This window comes from Tiliqua scincoides, chromosome 1 (genome assembly GCF_035046505.1).
Source record: "Tiliqua scincoides isolate rTilSci1 chromosome 1, rTilSci1.hap2, whole genome shotgun sequence".
In the NCBI taxonomy this organism is placed as follows: domain Eukaryota; kingdom Metazoa; phylum Chordata; class Lepidosauria; order Squamata; family Scincidae; genus Tiliqua; species Tiliqua scincoides.
Window position 1 is genome coordinate 294,248,914 of NC_089821.1, and position 22,042 is coordinate 294,270,955.

General features: G+C 40.3%; 1 protein-coding gene across 1 annotated transcript in view; it reads right to left on the reverse strand.

Annotated features, from left to right (window-relative positions):
- Positions 1-2,351: 2,351 nt before the first annotated feature.
- Positions 2,352-22,042, reverse strand: part of TRIP11 (thyroid hormone receptor interactor 11) — a 58,172-nt gene continuing 38,481 nt past the window's right edge. Inside the window, exons 16-20 of the mRNA XM_066628447.1 lie at positions 13,465-13,546; positions 9,498-9,612; positions 8,047-8,172; positions 6,894-7,029; positions 2,352-4,939 (exon numbers count right to left, since the gene is read on the reverse strand). Coding sequence (XP_066484544.1) covers positions 4,728-4,939; positions 6,894-7,029; positions 8,047-8,172; positions 9,498-9,612; positions 13,465-13,546 — 671 coding nt within the window. The 3' untranslated portion in view covers positions 2,352-4,727. The remainder of the gene's footprint in view (positions 4,940-6,893; positions 7,030-8,046; positions 8,173-9,497; positions 9,613-13,464; positions 13,547-22,042) is intronic.

Sequence of the window (22,042 nt, forward strand, 5' to 3'; positions counted from 1 at the left end):
CCTCATGAAGCTAGTTCAAGGATTTTAGTGATTGTTTTGAATTGAATCTTATGCTGTTCCACTTCTCTGCCATTGCCCAGGCCCTCATCAATGCACCTCCTTTGATTTGTAAAGCTATTATTAATAATTTTATAAGTAAATGCAGTTGTTTATGTAAGTACATAATGGGTTACACACAGCTTATCAGTGCCAACTTCGAAGATTGGAATAGGAATGCACAGCTGCTATAGTGCACTCTTTCCACTCCAATATATTACGCGCATATGACTAACTCTACTTTTAGAACTTTCAAGTACTATATGTTCCATAACACACAGCCTAAACCTATGGGCTCTGGCTGGCAGTGGAACACACGTTCCATTGCTGGCCATTGCTGAAAAAGTGCCAGAAAGCAATTTCCATCAACATGCTCAATGGTGCGCTGCCTGGTCTGTGTTGCCAGAGCTCCAGCTGCCCAGAGCAGGCAAGCCACTGTGGGAGGTGGGGGGGGGGAGGATGAAACAGAGACAGGGTGAAACTGTCTGGGGAGGCCGCAAGAACTGATGGATTGGGCAGTGGTAGTGGGTGCCAGATCCTACCTTCCATTATCGGTGCTTCCCCCCCCTTCTCTTAGACATGCACTAGCAAAATCACTAGTGCAGGTCCAAAGAGATCCATTGTGGGTCAAGAGATTTATGCAGGGGTTTATGTAGGAGTAAGGGGATTTAAATCCTCTTTCCCTCCTGAAGCCTCTTGATCCCCACCCCCACTGAATGCCCATTTTTGGCATGGTTGCATCAGTGGTTGGGAGAGGATAGGATTGTACTCCCAGATATTTAAAATGTGCTGCAAGTCTATATTAAGTCAGTTTTGAAATTGTTTGCCCTTAGAAGAGAACTTGTATCCAATGATCTCCAAGTATCAATTTGATATGTTTCCTGATGTGATCTTACTTTGTATTCTACCTATGATCAAATTAATTCTTGTCTCCTTTCACCTAAAAGGATATATCTCTCTCTTCCCCACTTCAGCTTTTGCAGACTATAGATTAACCAAAAATAAAACAAAAACTATTCATCAGCAACAATACAATGTTCAGAGTGGCTTACATACGTATTAATACTAAAGAAAGACTAGTTCCAAAATTGTTCAGAACTTTACTATTGTGCACAGACATCCAAATGCCATCACATTACACGCAGTTGGATGCACGGCCTTATTGACATTCTGGCGCAACTAATCAAATAAAAAAAAGCATGGTCAGAGCTGGATCAGGGCAGAAAATTTTTTATTAAACTACCTGGTGGCAGGTTTTCAAGATGATACAACTAACTGTAACTGACTAAGGCTGCAATCCTAACCACACTTTCCTGAGAGTAAACCCCACTGAACAAAATAGGACTTACTTCTGAGTAAACCTGGTTAGGATTGTGCCCTAAACCTGCTGGCACGTTTTCAAGGTAGTTCAAGGTAGTTTCAAGGCCAGCAGGTGGTTTATTAAACTACCTGCTGGCAGGTTTTCAAAATAAATAATAATAATACAGGTATTTATATACCACCTTTCTTGGTCGTCAGATTTCTCCTCAGACTTTATTCAAGGCGGTTTACATAGGCAGGCTATTTAAATCCCTGTAGGGATTTTTACAATTGAAAGAAGGTTCTATCTTTCAAGAACCACAACATTTCAGATGTTTCTTTCTGATCTGGTTTCACATTCTGGCCTCCATCCTCCCACGCTCAGAGCAGATGGAATAACTCGGCTCAGCTTGTCAGCTGCTTCAAGGTCGCACGGTGCCGGTGGCCTTGAACTGGCGACCTGCAGATGTTATCTTCAGAAAAACGGAAGCTCTACCCTCTAGACCAGACCTCCTGCCCCCCCCCCCGCCGACAACAATAATTCTTTGTCTTCAACATAAAGATAAGCATCCAGTTATCCGTATCTTTCATAAGCCAGTGTGCAATAAGCAGGACTGGCAAATGTACTGTGATAAGGAGAGAAAGAACTAAAGTTTTTGCTAAAACAGAGTGAATTTTTGTAACCCAAATAAATTATGCAATTTCCATTCTTAGAGAAACTGTATTCTTATCACTAAAAATTCTCTTCAGCACACAGTCTCTTTGGTTTCTAGGGTACTGCCTGTACACCTTTCAGTCCATGTTTGCAGTGACAAGGGCTAAAAGTTATATTTTAAAATGAGAGTTGATTGCATGAACATGGAATACATACAACATGGGCAAATTACTGACATACAAATGTACAATCCATCACAACATGAGGCCCATACTGTTGTAAAAAAGCATCTCCAAGCATATCTGCTTGTATTTATTAGCATACCCTCCCTGCCCAGAAATGCCCCCTCCCCACTTGCCCCCCATACCCCTGCACCACCTGATGCAACCTTACTGGTGTCATCTGGCAGAATGCCTGGATGCAGCATCAGCGGGGCAGCAAGGCCTCCTCTCTGGGTGCTGCATACGTGTTTTATGACATTTTTGTGATACCTTCAGTTGGTGCAATGGCTGCTGCATTTGCCATGAGTGCAGTTAGATTGCACTCTGAACTGCCAAAATCAGGATTTTTTTTTTTTAAAAAGAAACAATGAATTTGTCAAACATTTATAAAGAGGTACTAAGTTTCCAAACTATAATGTGCTAAATCAGCTCCTGAAGTAAATTGTTCCTTTCCAATCTACAAAGCAGTGATTCACGGAAAAGCAGAATTAAGAGTATGAAAAATTAAAATACAACAGTTCACTATTAACAAAAACTCTTGACACCTTATCTGAGATTCATTTGAAGATGCAAAGTTTTATCAATATATAAATACAAACAAAGCCCTTCAAAGTCATTGGTGTGGCAGCTCCGAGGCAACCACATTTCCATGATTATACTTAAATATAATTCTGACTGCCAGATAATAACTGAGATACAAAGGAGAAAAGGCTGCAAGTTCTAATATAGAACTTACAATGTTTCCTTTAATACTAATTACATGAATAATGGCATAAAACTAGAGAGTTTTTTGTTGGGTTGTTTTTGTTTTTTTTAAAGGACACTTTAACAAGATGCTGTTTGTCAAATTATTTTTCCAAAAAGGCAAGTATTCCTTTCAGTATTTGTGCCAATACTTTGACACACGGTATAAATTGTACAAGTCTGTGCAACATTTACAGAAATCTAATTCTCGTGTATTTACATATTTGGAATAAGCCTTTCTTCATGTGAAGCTCTATACAAAGGATAATATTTTAAATCTCTATTTAAATCTGTGTGTATCAGCAACAATCTCTTAAATATACATCTTGAACCATTATGGCGCTGCATATTTTAATCAATCAACATACTTACGCTTGGACTATACAAATGGAAAAATCAGTTTTCCTACTGGTGATCAATCACTAAGCTGTAATATGCAGAAAACCAAAAAAGTATCCATGAATTCCTTTGTGCTGGTAGGTTTGGACTTTCTTTTTGTCCCAAGTAACTACTAGAGATAGGAAAATTCAACTGAGATGTCACCCAAAAATGTTGTGGGGTATTGATATTCTTGCACACAAAAGAATGAACTGCAATTAACAGTTCTCATGAACCTTCAACAAAAGCATTCTCTTCAGCAGAAACCAGATAACACACTGCACAGGAGGGATAGTGCACACATGAGCACAAACACAACTTTTCTTAGCAGATCCTGCACATTTAAGTACACTGGCTTTGGTCGATGCAGAATATTTGTTGGTCACCCAGAAGCAGCACTGCTGTGATCCACCATGCCTAGTCAACTCATACCATTTGCTTCAGAGCCTCATATTTGCATAGCGCCAGCCCTTCACTGCATGATACTCTACTGCAAAAGGCAGAAAAGATGCTTGAAAAGCATAGAGATGACATACCAGTGCTACATTATACAACACTTCATTGTTTCCCCAACACAGAAGTGCTAAGACTGGATCAGAATCTGATGACTTATGCAAGGCATAGGAATGTCTAGTTGCCAGGCTTCTCAGCACACACAGCAAGATGAACTTACTTCCCCACCATTCCAGGTTCACAAGAGGTGAACTGGAATCACTGAGGGGAGACTTAAATAGATTAGAAGTGGTACCCTATCCCTGTTATACTTGATTTCCAATGTGCTCTCAGTCTTTTTCTGTAGCTGTGCAACTTGTATATAGATGCCCTAAAATAAGGGTGTCCAACCCTTCAAACTTTATGGCTTCTGGACCTTTAACAATTGTGTTAAAGAGAGAATTTCAGCAGTTGTAGATTGTAATCTCAGATTCCCTTCTCTACACAATTGTTAAAGGTCCAGGAGCCTAAAGTTGAAAGGTTGGCAACCCCTGTGCTAAAACAACACTCTGTTTATATTTTAGTAGCAGTTTGCTGAAGAAACTGTACATGTGATCAAACCAACACCAATGAGTTAAAATGGACATTATGTGGCTGGCATATCTTGAGAGGATTTGCTTAAGTATCTGTGTTGATTTTGTTATTATACATGCAGATCAGTTTTTCCCATTTAAGTTAAATTCAGAAAAATAATATAAGGGCTATTTTACCTGTGATGTCTATAATACCCCAGAACTGGATTAGTTAAAAACACTTGTAAAAGGGGAAAAGAATAAGTTTAAGAGCAACTGACAACAAAATGCACAAGTTTTTACAAAAGGCCTCTTTGCAGTATATTACATAAATGCAGTGTTCTCTTTTTCCTTAAAGTGCTGCTACTGTCATCACTGACTTATAATAGTCTATTGCTTTAATAGGTCTTTTAGTACTGCACCAGCACTAGCATCAGGTGCTACTGGAAGAGGTGTGAAAGTGGGCAAGGCATCAGAAATGGGTTTCATAAGCAGATGCCCAGATCCAGCTGTTGCAAGATTAGCTGGTGTGATGAGAGGGACTGCTGCTGATCGAGGCGCAAGGAACGGATTTGCATCTGGTCTCCGACTGGTTCCCAGGCCTGTTGAATACAACAGAAAATGAAAATAATTCATTTCTTTAAGTCAATTTTTTAAGCAAGCTCCACAGAATTTTAATAATTTTGCCTCTTGTCTCTGCTCAATGGTTACATCCAAACTCAATTCTCTCTACGGAGGCAGCAATGACTGTCCACGTGGTAGTATGTAACAAAGGCAAGTGACATAGCATACTGAGGTGAAATCTTCCCACAATTCTTCCATAGTAATGCTGTTGTAAGAAACAGGCTTCCACATTCTGAGAAAGAACCACAAGGACATTTTATAATGGACTGAATCACCAGATCACCTCATTGCGGTAATATTTTGCAGTAAAAAACTGATTGTAAAATCACATCCAGTTTAGTAAAGCTCTGAGACTAGGGGATAAGCTCATATGCTCCTAAAGCTTAGGTTGTTCATCAAACAACCTACACACTCCAGAGATCATGGAAAATTAAATTTTGCAATGGCCAGCATGTGCTTATCTTATTTTTTATACCATCTTAAAAACCAGATACCACACAGTTCAATTTGAATAAACTTCATCATTTTTTCTCTTATTTGTGAAGCTAGAAATTGATATTTCTCAGAATTTACACTATAATCATCTCTCAATAAAGTTATTTAGTGTATGGGGCTGCTGAGATATCCAAAACAACCACCTGGGTTGCACCCTTGTCACACTTCCTGGTGCAGGTTATCCATACGGGTACCCAAATCAGTTTCAATTGCAAAGCCAGGTCTCAATAAGGAATTTTTCTTCCTCCTGGAACAAGATCTTACCACAGCCTCTTTCAAGGTAGGGACAATCCCCTTCCCTCAAGGGGGCACTCACACCAAACACGCTTTTGTTACAACCAGAGGTGCTTGTTTCCAGTGAGTAAAATAAGATTACAGCTTAAGTCTTACTAAACATAATGGGATTACTTCTGAGTAAAACAAACAACAGTTTTCAAACACTGCTAGTTATAACCAGATACTATTTTTTCTTTACAATTTGACACTGCAGGGACACACATGTCGACTTCACACAAAGAGCAGCGTAGGGGATCACCTGAAGTGCAATCACCTACATCATATTGCTATGATTGTGATGATTCTATACCCAGCCACAAAGATAAGTTGGCATGCGGGTGCATTTTCCTGCCATTGTGTGTGAATCAGGTTTTTTAAAGATTTCTCCCTAAAGCATGTGAACAGAAATTTACAGCACAATCCTATGCACGCCTACTCAGAAGTTAAATTTCATGGATTTTAATGGGACTTACTCCTGGATTGTAGCCACATTTTTTAAAAAAGAAGTGGGCATAATTAAATACAGTGGATAAAACTTCCATTAATTGAGGGTGAACTATGTATTTATGTCTGTTAATCTTAATATCAGAAATTTAAAATACCAAAACAATTAAGGGATATAGAATGGGTGTCTGGTTCTACAGGGCAACAATCCAATTCCTGAATGGACAAAATACCTTAGAATTTTTAGTCCAGACAAGAAAACTGGATGATTGCCAAATTAAACACAGAACCTTTCCTATTATACCATAAGTGACAAGAGGACAAAAGTATGTAAAACATAAATTTACTGAAAATATAACCTTTCAAAGATAAGCTTTCGCACTGGAAATCTTCCAGCTTTACTGTAGCATGAAGCAGTAAACTTGAACTTAAAACCAAACATTCACAACTGCTTGCTACAGTTTGATTATTCTGCACATGATTATTCTGCACATAGAGGCAAACTTTCAATGATCTATTCAAAAGCATATTTTGTAGCCCCCATTTAACTCATCAGCGTTGTACAACATTTTCTTGCTGTCACATAATGGGTCTGCTGCAAATGCCAATGTGCAAATATCTAAATATAGCTTTGGAAAGCAAATATTCACCTGAAAAGTCATCACTGTATTAAAGTTAAATTTAAAAATTTGTACCTTTTGAAACAAGAGACATTACCTGTGATATTGGTAGAAGGATTAGTATTAGGTTTGCCAGCTCCTAAAGGTTTCATGTCATGAACTGAAAGCTTTGGTGGTGGAAGAGTTGGGCGTGATTCTGTCTCAAGGAACTTCACAAATAATTCTGAGAAAGACTATAAAGGTGCATATTTGTTAAACAAATGCAAACAATACTTCTGGGAATATACGTACATATGATAAGGGATAGCCTTTCTATTTTAAGGTTCCAGAAGACATCTAGTGTTGTTTTTGCTATGAATGTCTAACAAGTTTATTGTGGCACATGAAAGACCTCATCACCAAAGACTGCAATCCTATACACACAAGTCAGTGCTGCTCACTTCTGAGTAGACATGCACTGGACTGCACTGTAAGGCCCACTTCATCAAATATAATGGAATCTACTCCACAAACATTATGCTACAATAAATGTCAGTCTTCCAAGTGCCACAAGTCTCTATACATCTTTGGCTCAACAGTGATAGATCATGATTGTACAAATCACTTTTATACTCTCAATGTTTTAAAATACAACAAGTCATTTGACACAAACACCAAAAGGTGTTACAATCTTTTAGCCAATTACTAATCTTAGCTGATCTGGGGGCCAGATACAAGAAAATCAATTAGGCTCTAAATTAACAGTTAGTGTTATAACAGTTAGTATTTGAGAGGTTTCAAACCAAACTATGAGTTGAGACTCTGAATGCGTATCTAGGTCAGCAAAAGATCTCCTCCACTGCCAGTTTCATGGCACTCTGATTTAGGAGAAAAGAAACAAAGTAAAGAAAAAAGGGAGTCCTGTGCTTTCTGAATAAAAGCCTTTAAAACTGTTAGAGAAAGTTAGCTATTTTTTACTATTATTAAAAATAAATGTAATTAATAAATAACAGCAAAGGGGAAATTTAAGCAACCAGTCTGAAATTGCAAAATACACATGTACAGGCAACACTACAAGAATGATTAACTGGAGACCGAGGGATAAATGGGATGGGAACACACACACACACACACACACACACACACACACACACACACACACACACACACACACACACACACACACACAGATCTTCTACAAGAGTGATGAACTATGGTATTAGCAATCTTACATTTTACACACACACATGCAGCTAACACTAAATACTTACACTGTTGAAAATTGATTGATGAGTTGGTCTCAGAGGTGTGCTGGGGACACTTTTCGATCCACCACTTCCTCCACCAAACCATCCAGTCATCCACTGGGTAACTCCTTTTTGATCTTCTGACAGCAACTGGATCACAAAATCACACACACAGGTTATAATCCACTTCTACCTCTCATACTTTGCATCAAATAGACTTTTCACTTCAAATTTCTTTGATTCTTCACTTCCATCCTACATTTGCTTATAAAAAACTTGCTGTGCAAAAAATTCAAGCGGACTAAAAACTGTATGCACTGATAAAACTAATTTCAGATGGACTGCACTAAATGAATATTCATTCATTCCCTGCCTTTATATCCTGCTAAGGGCACGCAAAGTGACTTACAAATAAACAATAAAGTACTAAAATATTAATATATATGATAAAAACAATTAACAATAAAATAGAATAAACTTGGATCATAGTTAAAATACATTCATAAAAAAGTGCTAGCCCCCCCCCCTCCAGTGTCAGCATACAAAAGCTTCCCTCAATAAAGAGGTCTTAAGGCTCTGCCAAAAGGACTCAAGAGGGAGCTGTTCTCAATTCCAGGGGGAGGGAATTCCATGAGTGGGGAACCATCACCAAGAAGGCCCTATTTCTTGCCGTCATCCGCCTCACCTCTGCTGGTGCTGGCTCAGTTAGAAAGGCCCTCTCTGATGTCCTGAGGGCTGGATTGTGTGGAGGGAGGCAATCTCTCAAATACCCTGGACTCAAGCCACAGAGAACTTTATAGAGTCAAGTCAAAACTCGTAAGTCAAAACTAGCACTTTGAATTGAGCCTGGAAACTAAATTGACAGCCAGTGTGGTTGCTGAATCAACAGCCGGACGACGTCGAACTGACAAGTCCCAGCAAACACAGGGCAGCTGTGTTCTGCACTAGTTGCAGTTTCTGGACCATTTTCAGAGGTATCCCCACATAGAAGATGTTGCAGTAATCTAACCTGGATGTCACTCAGGCATAGGTCACTATGGTCAGGTCTGAGCAACCCAGGTATGGTTTGCAGCTGGCAAATCAGCCGTAGCTGAGCAAAGGCTCCCCTAGCCATAGCTGCCACCTGTGAATCCAGGAGCAGCTGCAGATCCAGGAGTACCCCCAAGCTGTGGACCTGCTCCTTTAGAGGGAGTGCAACCCTGTTCAGAGCAGGATGATAGAATATATAAGAATTCTATCTACATAAACAACTACCCAGGCAGTTTCTTCTTCCACAGTTCATGATCAGAAAAAGTGACATATTTGTATAAATAATTATGTTATTAAAATAAAGGCAACAATCAGAAAGAGTTCACAGAACATACAGCTTGTTCAACCTCCAGCGGTCCATCATGTCTAGCCAAGTAACTCAAGAAAACAAGACAGAATATTAACGCTGCATTTGATAGACAATCTACATGACATATCAAGATTACCTGCTCCAGTTCATCCTTTTCTATTCCCAATATACTTCCCATTAACCTTAGCACTTCTTGACGTTTATTCTTTGGAGTATGAAAATGCCCAACGAAGAGATTTCTCATCAAGACCCTACCCAAAATGGAGAAAGAAGTAGTCAAGTACTACTAGATATTGCCAACAATGGAGAAAAGGGGGGGGGGAAACATGAGACATTATACTTTCTGCAGCTTTTTCCTTGAATACAGTTTACAATATTACAGGAATACAATAAATCATAATTTCTTGTTTTGCAATATATTACATATAAACTTTTTTAAAGATCTAGGCTACAATCCTATGCACACATAACTGGAAGTAAGTCTCATTAAATGCAATAGGGCTTACTTCTGAGTAGGCATGCATAGAATTGGGCTATAAGTGTCCATAGCTTGGAGGAATCTGGAAAAGATTTTGATGTTTATAAATAATAGTGGATCAAGATGTGTTTTCCTGAACTAGTCTATGTCAAACACAGATGTGGCACAGTGCACGTTTTCCATTACTACCATTTACTTGTGGCACTCTATAATTTCCATAATTCAGGTTTACCTACAAAAGGAAGAGATGTCACGCACTGGAGGTGACTTTGCAAGCAGAAAATTTTGCATTATGGCATAAAGTTGGTCATCATCACCTTTGGGTCTCTCATGATTAGAGGTGTCTGAAAACAGTGTTAGTTACATTACTTAGAAGTAAGCCCATTGTGTTCAGTAAGACTTAGGTTGTAATCCTATCTTATTCACTGGAAACAAACACCTCTACTCATGATACTACTATTAAGTAGAAGTCTTACCAGAGGAGGAAACTACAGTTTCCCGTAGGCAAAAAGACTTATTAACTAGTTAACCTTCTTGCAAGATGCAGTGGCATCACTAGGTTTCGCGTCTCCCAGTGCAGGAGGCCAGTGCGTCACCACCCATGCAGTGGGTATGGCAACACCCCGCCCCCACTGGTTTTTTGGCTGTACCTTTTGATAGAAAAAAGATAGAACACATTCTGCATGAAATTTCACATTGATTGATATATAACATGACGGTATTATTCCTCGAAACTGTGATTTTAGTGATTTGGCTCACTAGTGGTGTCACACACACACACACCCCCGCGTGTCAACTTACAAACACCATATTGCAGCAGTTCTCAAACTTTTAACAATGGGACCCACTTTTTAGAATGACAATCTGTACAAGACCCACCAGAAGTGATGTCATGGTGGAAGTGACATCATCAAGCAAATTAAACTAAGTAATTATAAATAATTAAAGTAAAACAAATAAATAAGTCAGCCCTGTTCCACCAAGTGAATTTCCTCTGTAGTTTGCCTGCAATACCCCCCTGCCAATCAGTAAGGTTTTCAGCCCTACCCAGTGCCCAGTTCAATTTAAGATCTTCTGTTTAAACCAGATCAGTGTCAGGATCCACCTGGCTTTGTAAGTCCTTGTAAGTCTCAAAAAAAGTTCACCTTATCAGCTGAAGACTCTGTTTTGATCTTTTTTAGTGGGGGGGGGGGCTGCCTTCTGGAGCATTTGTTGAGCTCTTGTCCCATCGAATTGGGACCATTCTGGTGGCCTCACATTCCCCTTTGCCTGGCCTGACCATGAGCTAAGGCATGTTTTCTTACTCGCGAATAAACACGACAGTTTGGCTTAGTTTCGCTTTCCACAGGGCTCAATATGTTTGTCAGTTTGGAGGGAGGGACCTCCTTCTCAGGTTTTTTTTTGGCTGCATTCATTGGATCAGGACCATTCGGATGTTGTTGGATTCCTCTCAGCCTGTCCTTTCTGATAGATTAAGGCAGGTTTGCCTACTCACGAGTAAACGTGCGATACAGCTCCGTTTCACTTTCTATAGGGCCCCATGCATTTTTGTTTTCTGGTTTTTTGGCCATAACTTTTGATAGAAAGGAGATATTTCTATCTGGTTTGTTGCAATGCATTCTGCTGGAAATTCTGCATCCAATGCTATATAACATGATGGTATTACTCCTAAGCACCGCTATTTTAGTGCGTCACCCCCGTGCACGTCACCTGGTTCGGCCAGCACCACCTGCACCCCCCAGCGATGCCACTGGCAAGATGTGCTTTTTAAAAAGATAGATTCTGGGTTATATCTTAAGTTTCTTCTACTCACACAAAGAAAGGAGGGGCAATTTCAGCTGCTCTCCCCTTCCCTCTACACAGGGTTGGCCCAAGATCTCAGGATGTCTGAGGTCGCATATGCCAAGTGCTTCCCCTCTCAACAGATGATGTGCCAGAGTCTGCTCCTCCCATCTTCCAGAACTTTCCAATGTTTTAGCTCAGCTTTCCTCCCCTCCACATTTCCTCTTCCTCTTTCTTTTCTAATCCAGGAAGTAGAGAGAAGAATGAGCAGTGGAGGCGAGTAGGAGATCAGGCCACCCACACCAATCTGCTGCCTGAAGCAACTACTTCAGTTGGCCTCATGGATATGCTGGCCTTGCCTTTATAGTCCTCTGAAAATGTGCTCCCGAGGATCTCCCAAACATCAGGAGCAGATTTTCAAGGGGTGGAGAGGCATGCAGAGAAAGGGGGCAATCAGTGAAATTTACCTCTCTCTCCCTTGCATGAACATAAATTCTTAAATTTCAGAGATATGTATCATTAGACTGTAAGTTCGCATGTTCTTGTACATAATGAACAAAAATTAGCAAGTAACTTCCTTTACAAAAGGCCACCAAACACGAAAAGTTGAGCAAGATGCAAACAGTGTACATGATCAGGGAGACCATGTTTTCATTTTGTCTTCAAACTTGTGTCAGAAATTACAAATTCTGATTGTTTCTCATTTTGTTGAAATGCCACAGTTATTACTTAATTAAAGAAACCTTGCTTGATTCATCACATTAATTTTAGAAAATGAATTACAGCTGAATCCTAACCTGTGCTGGAACAGGCAGGCTGACTGGCCTGTGCTGTATCCAGGGCAGGTTAGGAGACAGCTGGACGTCAACTTGAGGTAAGGGGTATTTTTTCCCTTACCCCTTGTCAAGGCCCAGGCACTACTACCAGCTAAAATGCTGGTGCAAATCCAAGCAGCCCATGTAAGGCTGCCCAGGCCAGGTATGAGGGTTAGGATTCGGCACATGCTGCCATGGTCGATCCCACCCCCTTCCAAGCCAGATTCGCCTCCTATTCTGCCCTAAAATGCCCTCCCTGCCTCTGTCCCACCCTCCCACCACCCTCTCTCACCCTCTGCATTGGCCTGCCCAAGCCAGTGCAAAATTACCTGGATCAGGCAGCAAAGGGATGGAATTTCGCGGGAGCAGGCCAGCACACATCCTTGTGCAGGCACTGTCTGCTCCCAAGTCACCACAAACATGCTTTATGTCACATGTGCAACACTGAGAAGCCAGTGCAGCAGACCTGTGCTGGCACAAGGAATGGTTTAACTGATTAAACATACAGGAAAACAAACATGCTTTCTGGATCAGGATACTCAGAAATATCCCACCAATTTGAATGGGGCTTATTCTCAAGGAAATATGCTGAACTGCAATCTTGCAGCCGGACTGACAGTGCTAGTATTACGTCATGCTTTGCTGGTGGGGTGGGCTAATCATAATTTTTCCTCCTCAAGCCAATTCCTCTGGGGGTGAGGATAGAGCTTGCATTGCCACTGGCACACAAGTGAGCTTTGAGCCTCTGTTTAACTCCTTCTTCCAGTCCTGTCACCCAAGCAAGCAGGGAGGAAAACAGTAGGTGCCAATTTAGAAGGGGAGCAAGCATGCTTCTGCTAAAATTGTATCAAGAATGCACATGATTAAATCGTTTGGAAGATCTTTAGTCAACTGGTTCAATTAAAATGTTACAGCCTTAACAAATACTTTAAGAAAAGATCCAAGGTCATCATTTTAATTCAGTAAAGTTCATGGTTTTCTTAAACAAATAGAAAAAAAAATCAAATTCCAAGTTTGTAACCACTCACTTGTCTACTTTTCCTTCCGTGCTGTTTATAAGGTTTATTAACTTGTTTTGTGCATCTTCCAACATTTCTTGTTTGATTTCACCTACAGAAGTAAGTTAGAAAGTCACCTTTATAAATAAGTTACATACAGAAATAATTTACATAGACAATGTGCAAACACAAACACTCTCATAGTGTATGCCTTTTTGGAAGATTCTGTCAAAAGCATGTGCTGTGCAGAGAGGGGTTCAGCTTCAGTTTTATCTATCCCTGTGGATTAACATGACAACTCAACACTGCATTTTCCCGAACTCAAATCAAGGCAAAACCTGAGATTAAGTGGATAATGATTCTGAGCTTTTCCTAATGCAAGGCAAAGGTTAAAATGGTACCATTTTTTTATAGAGTTGAAGCAATCTGGCCAAACTTTCCACTCAATGAAAAAGATTATAAATTGGCACAAAGTAATATTGTATCAGAGTAGAATGTCACATGTGGAAAAAGCTTTACTACAGTGAATAACTTCTGTTAAAATACCTGTCAAATTACCCTGACAGAGTGGAAAGCTAGCCAAAGCACAAACAGGAGGATATAAACCTACCACACAAGCTTTGGGATGGTTTTCAGCAATAGTTAAATTAGATAAAGCTGGGAAAATAAGGCCTCCTACAATGATTATGGTGGATTAAAACTCCTCAGTAAGCATCACCAAAAAGAATAAGCAAGCTTTGATAACCTTTACACCTCAGGTGGTTACAAAATAAGCCACAATGAACTTTTGAGATGCAGCAAAATTTGGCATCAAGAGGTCTTTCAAAGTTACTTTATAGCTCCTCTTCAAATTTTTCCCCAATTCAATTTTTCCTAGTTGAATTGACTGCTTGGCAATCTAAAATGCACTGCAAGAACAATTATAGCTTATTGCTTATTTGGGAGGTTGTGCCAACTGATAAAAAAAATTTGTTTATAAAGTGACTGAAATGTTGTTGTGAATTTACCATTTTAAAAGTCTCATCTAAAAAACCATTATTTAAGAAATGCACACATGATGCTCCATATAACACAGTCTAAAATAGATTAAACATAATTAGGAATAATACTTGCTCTGTATAATAATTTGACCCTGACCACCAAAAGATCTTACACTGTTTCTGAAAAATACTGAGGCTTGAGCTCTCTCAAGTCTCCAAGACAAAAGAATAATCATCACAAGCCTCTCTAAGGTTGCAATCCTATACATATTTTCCTGGGAGTAAGTCCCAATTAACACAAAGGGGCTTGCTTCTGAGTAAACATGCATAGGATTGTGCTATAAAGGACCTAAAGAGCAAATCCATTAATCACTGTGTTAATAGTATGCTATTCCACAATTCAATCTTAATAACTGCAGCAAACAAGAATGTCCAAATTATGGGATGTTCAAAATGAGAGGGCTTAGTGACGTGCTTGGCATCCATATCATGAAACCAATATCCCCAAAGGGAAATTTTGTGGGATAGCTGTGCTTGCTGAGAAGAGAACAGAAGTTTCCCAGCAACAGCAGTTCATTGCTGAAGAACTTCATACATTGCTTCTTTCAGTGTATGGTGTCTCTATCAAATTCCTTTGCAGTTTCCAGATATTCTGCCCTCCCTCTGCAGCCCCCCACATCACATTACATTGTCAAAGGCCTTCCAATTCACAGCAATGGCTTTTCAGGGATCTAGTGAGCTACAGTAGGGAGAAGAGGATAGGAAAGATGCCTTGCACTGGCACAGGTTGTGCCAGTAATACTCTGGATGCTAGCCATTTTTTATGCATTTAATTCTATTTCACATTAAGCCAACTACAAGCTGGTTCATACACAGCTCTGTTGTGTACGCTACATATGATAGGGCAGAGATCAAGGCTCATGTAAAAACTGGAGGCATCTACCAGTCTTGGAAACAGACTGATGCATATCATTAACAAAACCCAGTTCACAAAACAATGCATGCATTAATTTGACATAAAGAGCATCCCAATCCACAAAGCAATAGAAGGCTTTACTAAAATGTGAAGTCAGTTTTAAGAATGTATACAACAAAAGTTACAATGAACCAACAGTGCAGAGAAAGTTAGTCCTGAAGATGCAGATTTTTTAATTCTAAAAATGAGAATGTTCATGTGCTGCATTTGTGTTTATATAAATAGGTTTAGTGGATTGTGACCTTGTTAAAAGTTGAGTTGAAATCTACCATTGGAGAGGATAAAGTTCTTAAAAGACTGGCAGCAATTTGGTGATATGTGTTTGTGCAAGGATATGAAAGAGGTGAAGCTTTTAAACAAACAGGGAATGCAATGACACTATAAAAATTGGGATGATCGTAACAAATTTTAAGGAAGTCAATCTGAAACAAGGCACTCAACCACTTAATATTTTCTCTCAATATAAATAAAAAAGGATAAAAGACCATCAAGTTTTTAAATAAAATAGCTGTCTTGATAATGTAATTCTTTCCTTTCATAAAAGCCACAGATTGCTATGACACATCTGCAGTTACAACACTAAAAGCCCATCTAGTTGCGTAATCAATATGCAACCTCTTTCAAAAATAAAAAGATGTATTTCAACAGGTAATTTACTTTTGTAATGCATCAAATACTTCACTTAATGGTTATAAAAAAGACAATACAGAGCCAAAATTCAGCATGGGCTTCCGTTAGGCCAGACATTTATAATATTGTCCTGCAATCTGTTAACCATTTATGGAAATTAAAAAACCTGCATCTGGTTTGTCTTATATTTTTCCATTAATATCACTTCCCCTGCCAAAAAAAAAAAATCCATTTAAAAATCCTTTAAATGTTTGGGCCAACAAATCTGTGTCTGGGAATGTATCTGGCCTGTTTTCAACAGGACATTATGTTTTCTTGTGTAAACAACCTCTTTTCAATACAGTAGTCTTTAAAAAAAATTTTTAAACCTAGCTATAAGCCTGTCAAATCTGATTACTGGTGGGTGGGGAACCGATCTCCAGTCCTTTCTCCACTAATTTAGAACACTCCAGCTGTATACCATAACAGCACTCTACAATGATGTTCTCATATATTTTGGACTCAACTTTTGGCAAATTGCTGGCTACCAGTGCTTAACTAATCAGAGGGTGGTAGGGAGTTCTTTCTCCAACCTTATTCACCAAAAACCTCCATCCTTGCTCACCTCTGTTCCACAAGTAATGAGACAGGTTCCACTGTGTAACTTCTTCTGTTCATCACAGTGACAAATTACACAATGAAGGTGAAGGGCAATGAGATAGAATTCCCCTTCCCTATCTGTAGTCCTTCTATCACTGAAGCCATTGCCGCAGAAATAGCCAGGCTTGCTTTTCCAAACCTAGACCTATACCCCGCTTAATCTAAACTAACATTCAGACCTTAAGGCTGCGGTTTTCAAACTCTCAGGGAGTTTGAAATCCACAGTAAGTCTTTGCGGGGGTGGGGGTAGGCAGCAGGGGCAGGGGGAAGGATCGTGTCACTCAGGGGGCTGCAGGGACTGGGATGCACTCACCAGTCCCTGCAGCAGCTGTCCCTGTGCGCAAGTGCCTGCAGGGTGCCCCAGGTCAGGGAAAAGGAGAGTGGAGCGATCTGCTCTGCCTCAGCAAAAAGGGAAGCAGAGCGCAATCGCCCCACTCTCCCTTTCCCTGACCTGGGGAGCCCTGCAGGCGCTTGCGCAGGGTCGGCTGCTGCAAGAACTGGAGGGTGCACCCCAGTCCCTGCAGCTCCATCAGAAGGGAAAGCGGAGCGATCATGCTCCGCTTCCGGTTTTGCAGAGTGGGGTGTGATCGCTTCGCTTTCACATTTCCTGACCTGGGGAGCCCTGCCAAAGGTTGCGCAGGGCTCCCCACACCCCCGGGAGGCTGCAGGAGCCTTGGGCAAGCGCACCCAAGCCCCTGCAGCCCCCGAGTGGCGCGATCCTGTGGCCTTCCTGTGGCAGCGCCGCTGCCTTCCCCCTATCTCCTGCCTGCCCCCGCCCCTTAAGGGGGCAGAGGCCAGGACCCACAGGCTGGGGTGTCGCGATGCCCCAGTTTGAATACCACTGCCTTAAGGAGAAGAAAAGCATCAGAAACACCACCCCTCTCCCTTGGTGGACTTTATATTGCTCTAAATATAAATGTAGCAGTGGCTCATGTGTTTGAATAGCAAAACTGCCCCCAAATATAGTACTTTAATTTTTCACTCACTGAAAGAAATGGTAGCCATTTACTTATACTAGAAATAATTATGACATGCACTCAGGAATACCACTAGACAGGGGTTTAACCTGCTCAGTATTCCCAGTTTCCCTAATCGGAAGCAGTTAAGATGTTTCCTCTCAACTATGTCCGAGATGGAAGTCTATTACTTCAATTGAATGAAATAAGGTCTGAGTCAATCTCTTCAGTCATAGCTCTACCCAATATTCTGTCATCCTCTGTATTCCAACAGTGAACTTTAGTAGTTGAGTGCCTATCAGTCTGTACACAAAACAAAGTCACCAACAAAAAAAGGAGAGGGTTCAATATACCTGTGGGAATCCCCTGGGTACTCAGTACAGGTATTCCCTGCTTTCTGAGACGTTCTGCTTTTTCATCTCGTTTCAGTTATACACAGATGACATTCATTCAATGCATGCTTTGCTCTTTCAACCTCTCCTCTGATAGTCTAAAGGCTAAAATTGCCTTCCCCCATGTTGATTTGCATGTGACATGGTGATCCAAACTCTTCTGGTGTGTGTGTGTGTGTATGTGAGAGAGAGAGAGAGCATGCGCCACCTTTAGCTCCGGGTCTATTCCCATTCCCAAAGGCATTAATGAGAATCCATTTGCAGAAATTCGTGACAGCAAGAATTTGCAAAGATAAAAATGTATTTGCAATTTGCTAGCTAAAAAAGCAATGGAAGCAACATTTGTAAACTAAAAAAAAGACAGGGTTTCACTTTTCAACCATTTTTGCTTTTCACTATGGCTTAGATCCCTAACCTGTCAAATGAGAAAGGGATGTCTGTACATGTATTGTAAACGGAAAGATTCTTTTCTGTAAACTTTCAAATTATTCTCAGATCTCCAAGTCCCTATAGAGTGTTCAGTTTTATTTTTATTATTTTTATTTATTACAGTATTTATATACCTGATCTCCTGAGCCAGAGTATCAGCTGGTTAAAAAAAAAATTCCACCATCAACTACACAGAGAAAAATTAAAGCAGGTGGGTAAGTGGAAAAAACTAGCCTGCTCAAACATAGCTAGTTTCCCTAGCATGATACAGGTCATCCACTGTATAGGTATAAAGTATTGTTTGTTTGAACAAAACTTCATTAAGTGCAAAAGCAGCTATCTAGCCATTCTAACAAGACAGTTCAAAAGATGAAAAAGTGTATGATCATGTAGAACACTAATGTAACCACCGAAAAAGCATTAAAGGTCAGTACTGGGACACAGAAATCTGCATGATGAACGTTCTATAGAGTTTGAACACACGTCACCAACACTCCCAATTCTATACTAAATGGCCACTACGAAGGTGCCATTAAGAAACATCTTGTATCATAAATAATACTCCCACAAAGTCATTATGCTTTACTAAAATTAGAAATTCCAGTTTATATACTTCAACTGAACTGTTCTGTCAAGAGCTCATTAATCTTAAATTGGCTTATATAAAGTTAAATGGCCTACATAGATGTTCCTCAAATATTTCATTTCAAGCACCATTGCAGAGCAAAAACGGTTACCTTTTAAACTGTTTTTCCTGGCAAATTCTTCTACTGTCTGGCCAACTTATATGTTAAATAAGATACATTACAACAGAATGTGTCAACACACTGGAGTGTTTAAATTTAAAAAAAGAAAAGCCTTCTATCACTTATAAACACATGTGTGCACACACACACACTCAAACCCCAAAACCAATAAATCCCAAAATTCTTTTATATCATTGTTATACCAAAAAGCCTTTTTAAGTTAGTTACCCAGTTACAGGGGAAAAAAAAAAAACTATAGAAGGAGACTAACACAAAAACACACCATCACCATGTAATAACATTGAAGACCTATGGCCAGGATGTAGAGAAGCCAGTACGTGGTGCATGTGGACATACAAGACTGATTTTTCCTTCTGGCAGCAACCTCTGATGCTTCAGGAGATGAGGACATTAAAGTAGACACTTAAAGATAAGAGGACACTTATCTTTAGCTTTTTTTAAATTGAGGGACACAGAGGGCTGCTGCTTTATGTCGGCAATGAAAAGCCTCATATGCTCATGGATCACCATATATTAGTGCTTTGTATAAAATAAAATACGAATTAGCTGTATATCATAATAGTTTCTCATAAACACATTTAAAATTTCCATGTAATGCAAACCTTCAGATGAATAATTCTTGGTATCTATACAACATTTTTTGATTGTGCAAAGTGCCTCACAAATCTTAACATGACATAATCTTTACAACAATTCCATAAAATTATAATACCCACATTGCAATTGGGGAGTTAAGGCTGACAGAAGAAGTAGCTTGCCATGATCACCTCACAAGTTCATAGCAGAGGTGAAATTGAATCAGAGAAGCTCTGATTTGAAGCTCGGTCTGTTGCAGCACAATCTTATGCATGTTTATACAAATGTGCTCATGACTCCCAACTAAGTGTGTATAGAATTGCAGCCTCCACCACTACATCATACCAGCTCTCATGGTGTCACACGGTGATGATTTCTTCAGCAAGAGACATGGAACTATGTATTCTTTAGATTCTTGACATTGTTTTTCTGGCACAGAACAGCATAGGTAATACGAGTTCATTTTAATGGGTAAATATAAATATACCTTTGCATGATGAAAAACGCCAGCAACCCTAACTCAGCAACTTCTACTCTACTTGTCCAATTCCTTTTTAAAAGCATCCAGGCCAGATGCTGTCACCACATCCTGCGGCAAAGAGTTCCATAGACTGACCACACGCTGAGTAAAGAAATATTTTCTTTTGTCTGTCCTAACCCGCCCAACACTCAGTTTTAGTGGATGTCCCCTGGTTCTGGTGTTATGTGAGAGCGTAAAGAGCATCTCTCTATCCACTTTATCCTTCCCACGCATAATTTTGTATGTCTCAATCATGTCCCCCCATCAGGCGTCTCTTTTCTAGGCTGAAGAGGCTCAAATGCTGTAGCCTTTCCTCATACGGAAGGTGCCCCAGCCCAGTAATCATCTTAGTCGCTCTCTTTTGCACCTTTCCCATTTCCACTATGTCCTTTTTGAGATGTGGAAAGATCCCAAGCATAGAATTGGCCTTCTTTACTGCCGCCGCACATTGGGTTGACACTTTCATCAACCTGTCCACCCCCCCCCCAAGATCTCTCTCCTGTTCTGTCACAGACAGCTCAGAACCCATTAGCCTATATGTGAAGTTTTGATTTTTTGCCCCAATGTGCATGACTTTACACTTACATTGAAGCGCATCTGCCATTTTGCTGCCCAATCTGCCAGTTTGGAGAGATCCTTCTGGAGCTCCTTACAATCACTTCTGGTCTTCACCACTTGGAAAAGTTTGGTGCAAACTTAGCCACCTCACTGCTCAACCCTGTCTCCAGGTCATTTATGAAGAGGTTGAAAAGCACCGGTCCCAGGACAGATCCTTGGGGCACACTGCTTTTCACCTCTCTCCAGTGTGAAAATTGCCCATTGACACCCACTTTCTGTTTCCTGGTCTTCAACCAGTTCTCAATCCAGGAGAGGACCTGCCCTCTAATTCCCTGACTGAGGAGTTTTTTCAGTAGCCTTTGGTGAGGGACCGTGTCGAACGCCTTCTGAAAATCCAGATATATAATATTCACAGGTTCTCCCGCATCCACAGGCCTGCTGACCTTTTCAAAGACTTCTAAAAGGTTTGTGAGGCAAGACTTACCTTTACAGAAGCCATGCTGATTCTCCCTCAGCAAGGCCTGTTTGTTTTGAGATTCTATCTTTGATGAGGCATTCCACCATCTTACCCGGTATAGATGTTAGGCTGACCGGCCTATAGTTTCCCGGGTTCCCCCTCTTTCCCTTTTAAAAGATTGGTGTGACATTTGCTATCCTCCAATCCTCCTGCACCGTGGCCGTTTTGAGGGACAAGTTGCATATTTTAGTCAAGAGATCAGCAACTTCATTCTTCAATTCCTTAATAACTCTTGGGTGGATGCCATCAGGGTCCGGTGACTTACTGATCTTTAATTTATCAATGAGGTCTGAAACATCTTCTCTTTCAACTTCTATCTGACTTAATTCCTCTGTCAGGAGGGGCCGTTCGGGCAGCGGTATCTGCCCGAGGTCTTCTGCCGTGAAGACAGATGCAAAGAACTCATTTAATTTCTTGGCCATCACTAAGTTTCTTTTTATCTCCCCTTTTCCTCCCTCACCATCCAGAGGGCCAACCGCTTCTCTGGAGGTTTTCCTGCTTCTAACATATTTGAAGAAGCTTTTATTATTCCCCTTCATGTTGCTGGCCATGCGTTCCTCATAGTCTCGCTTGGCCTCCCGTATCACCTTCTTACATTTCTTTTGCCACAGTTTATGTTCCTTTTTATTCTCCTCATTAGGGCAAGACTTCCATTTATGGAAGGAAGC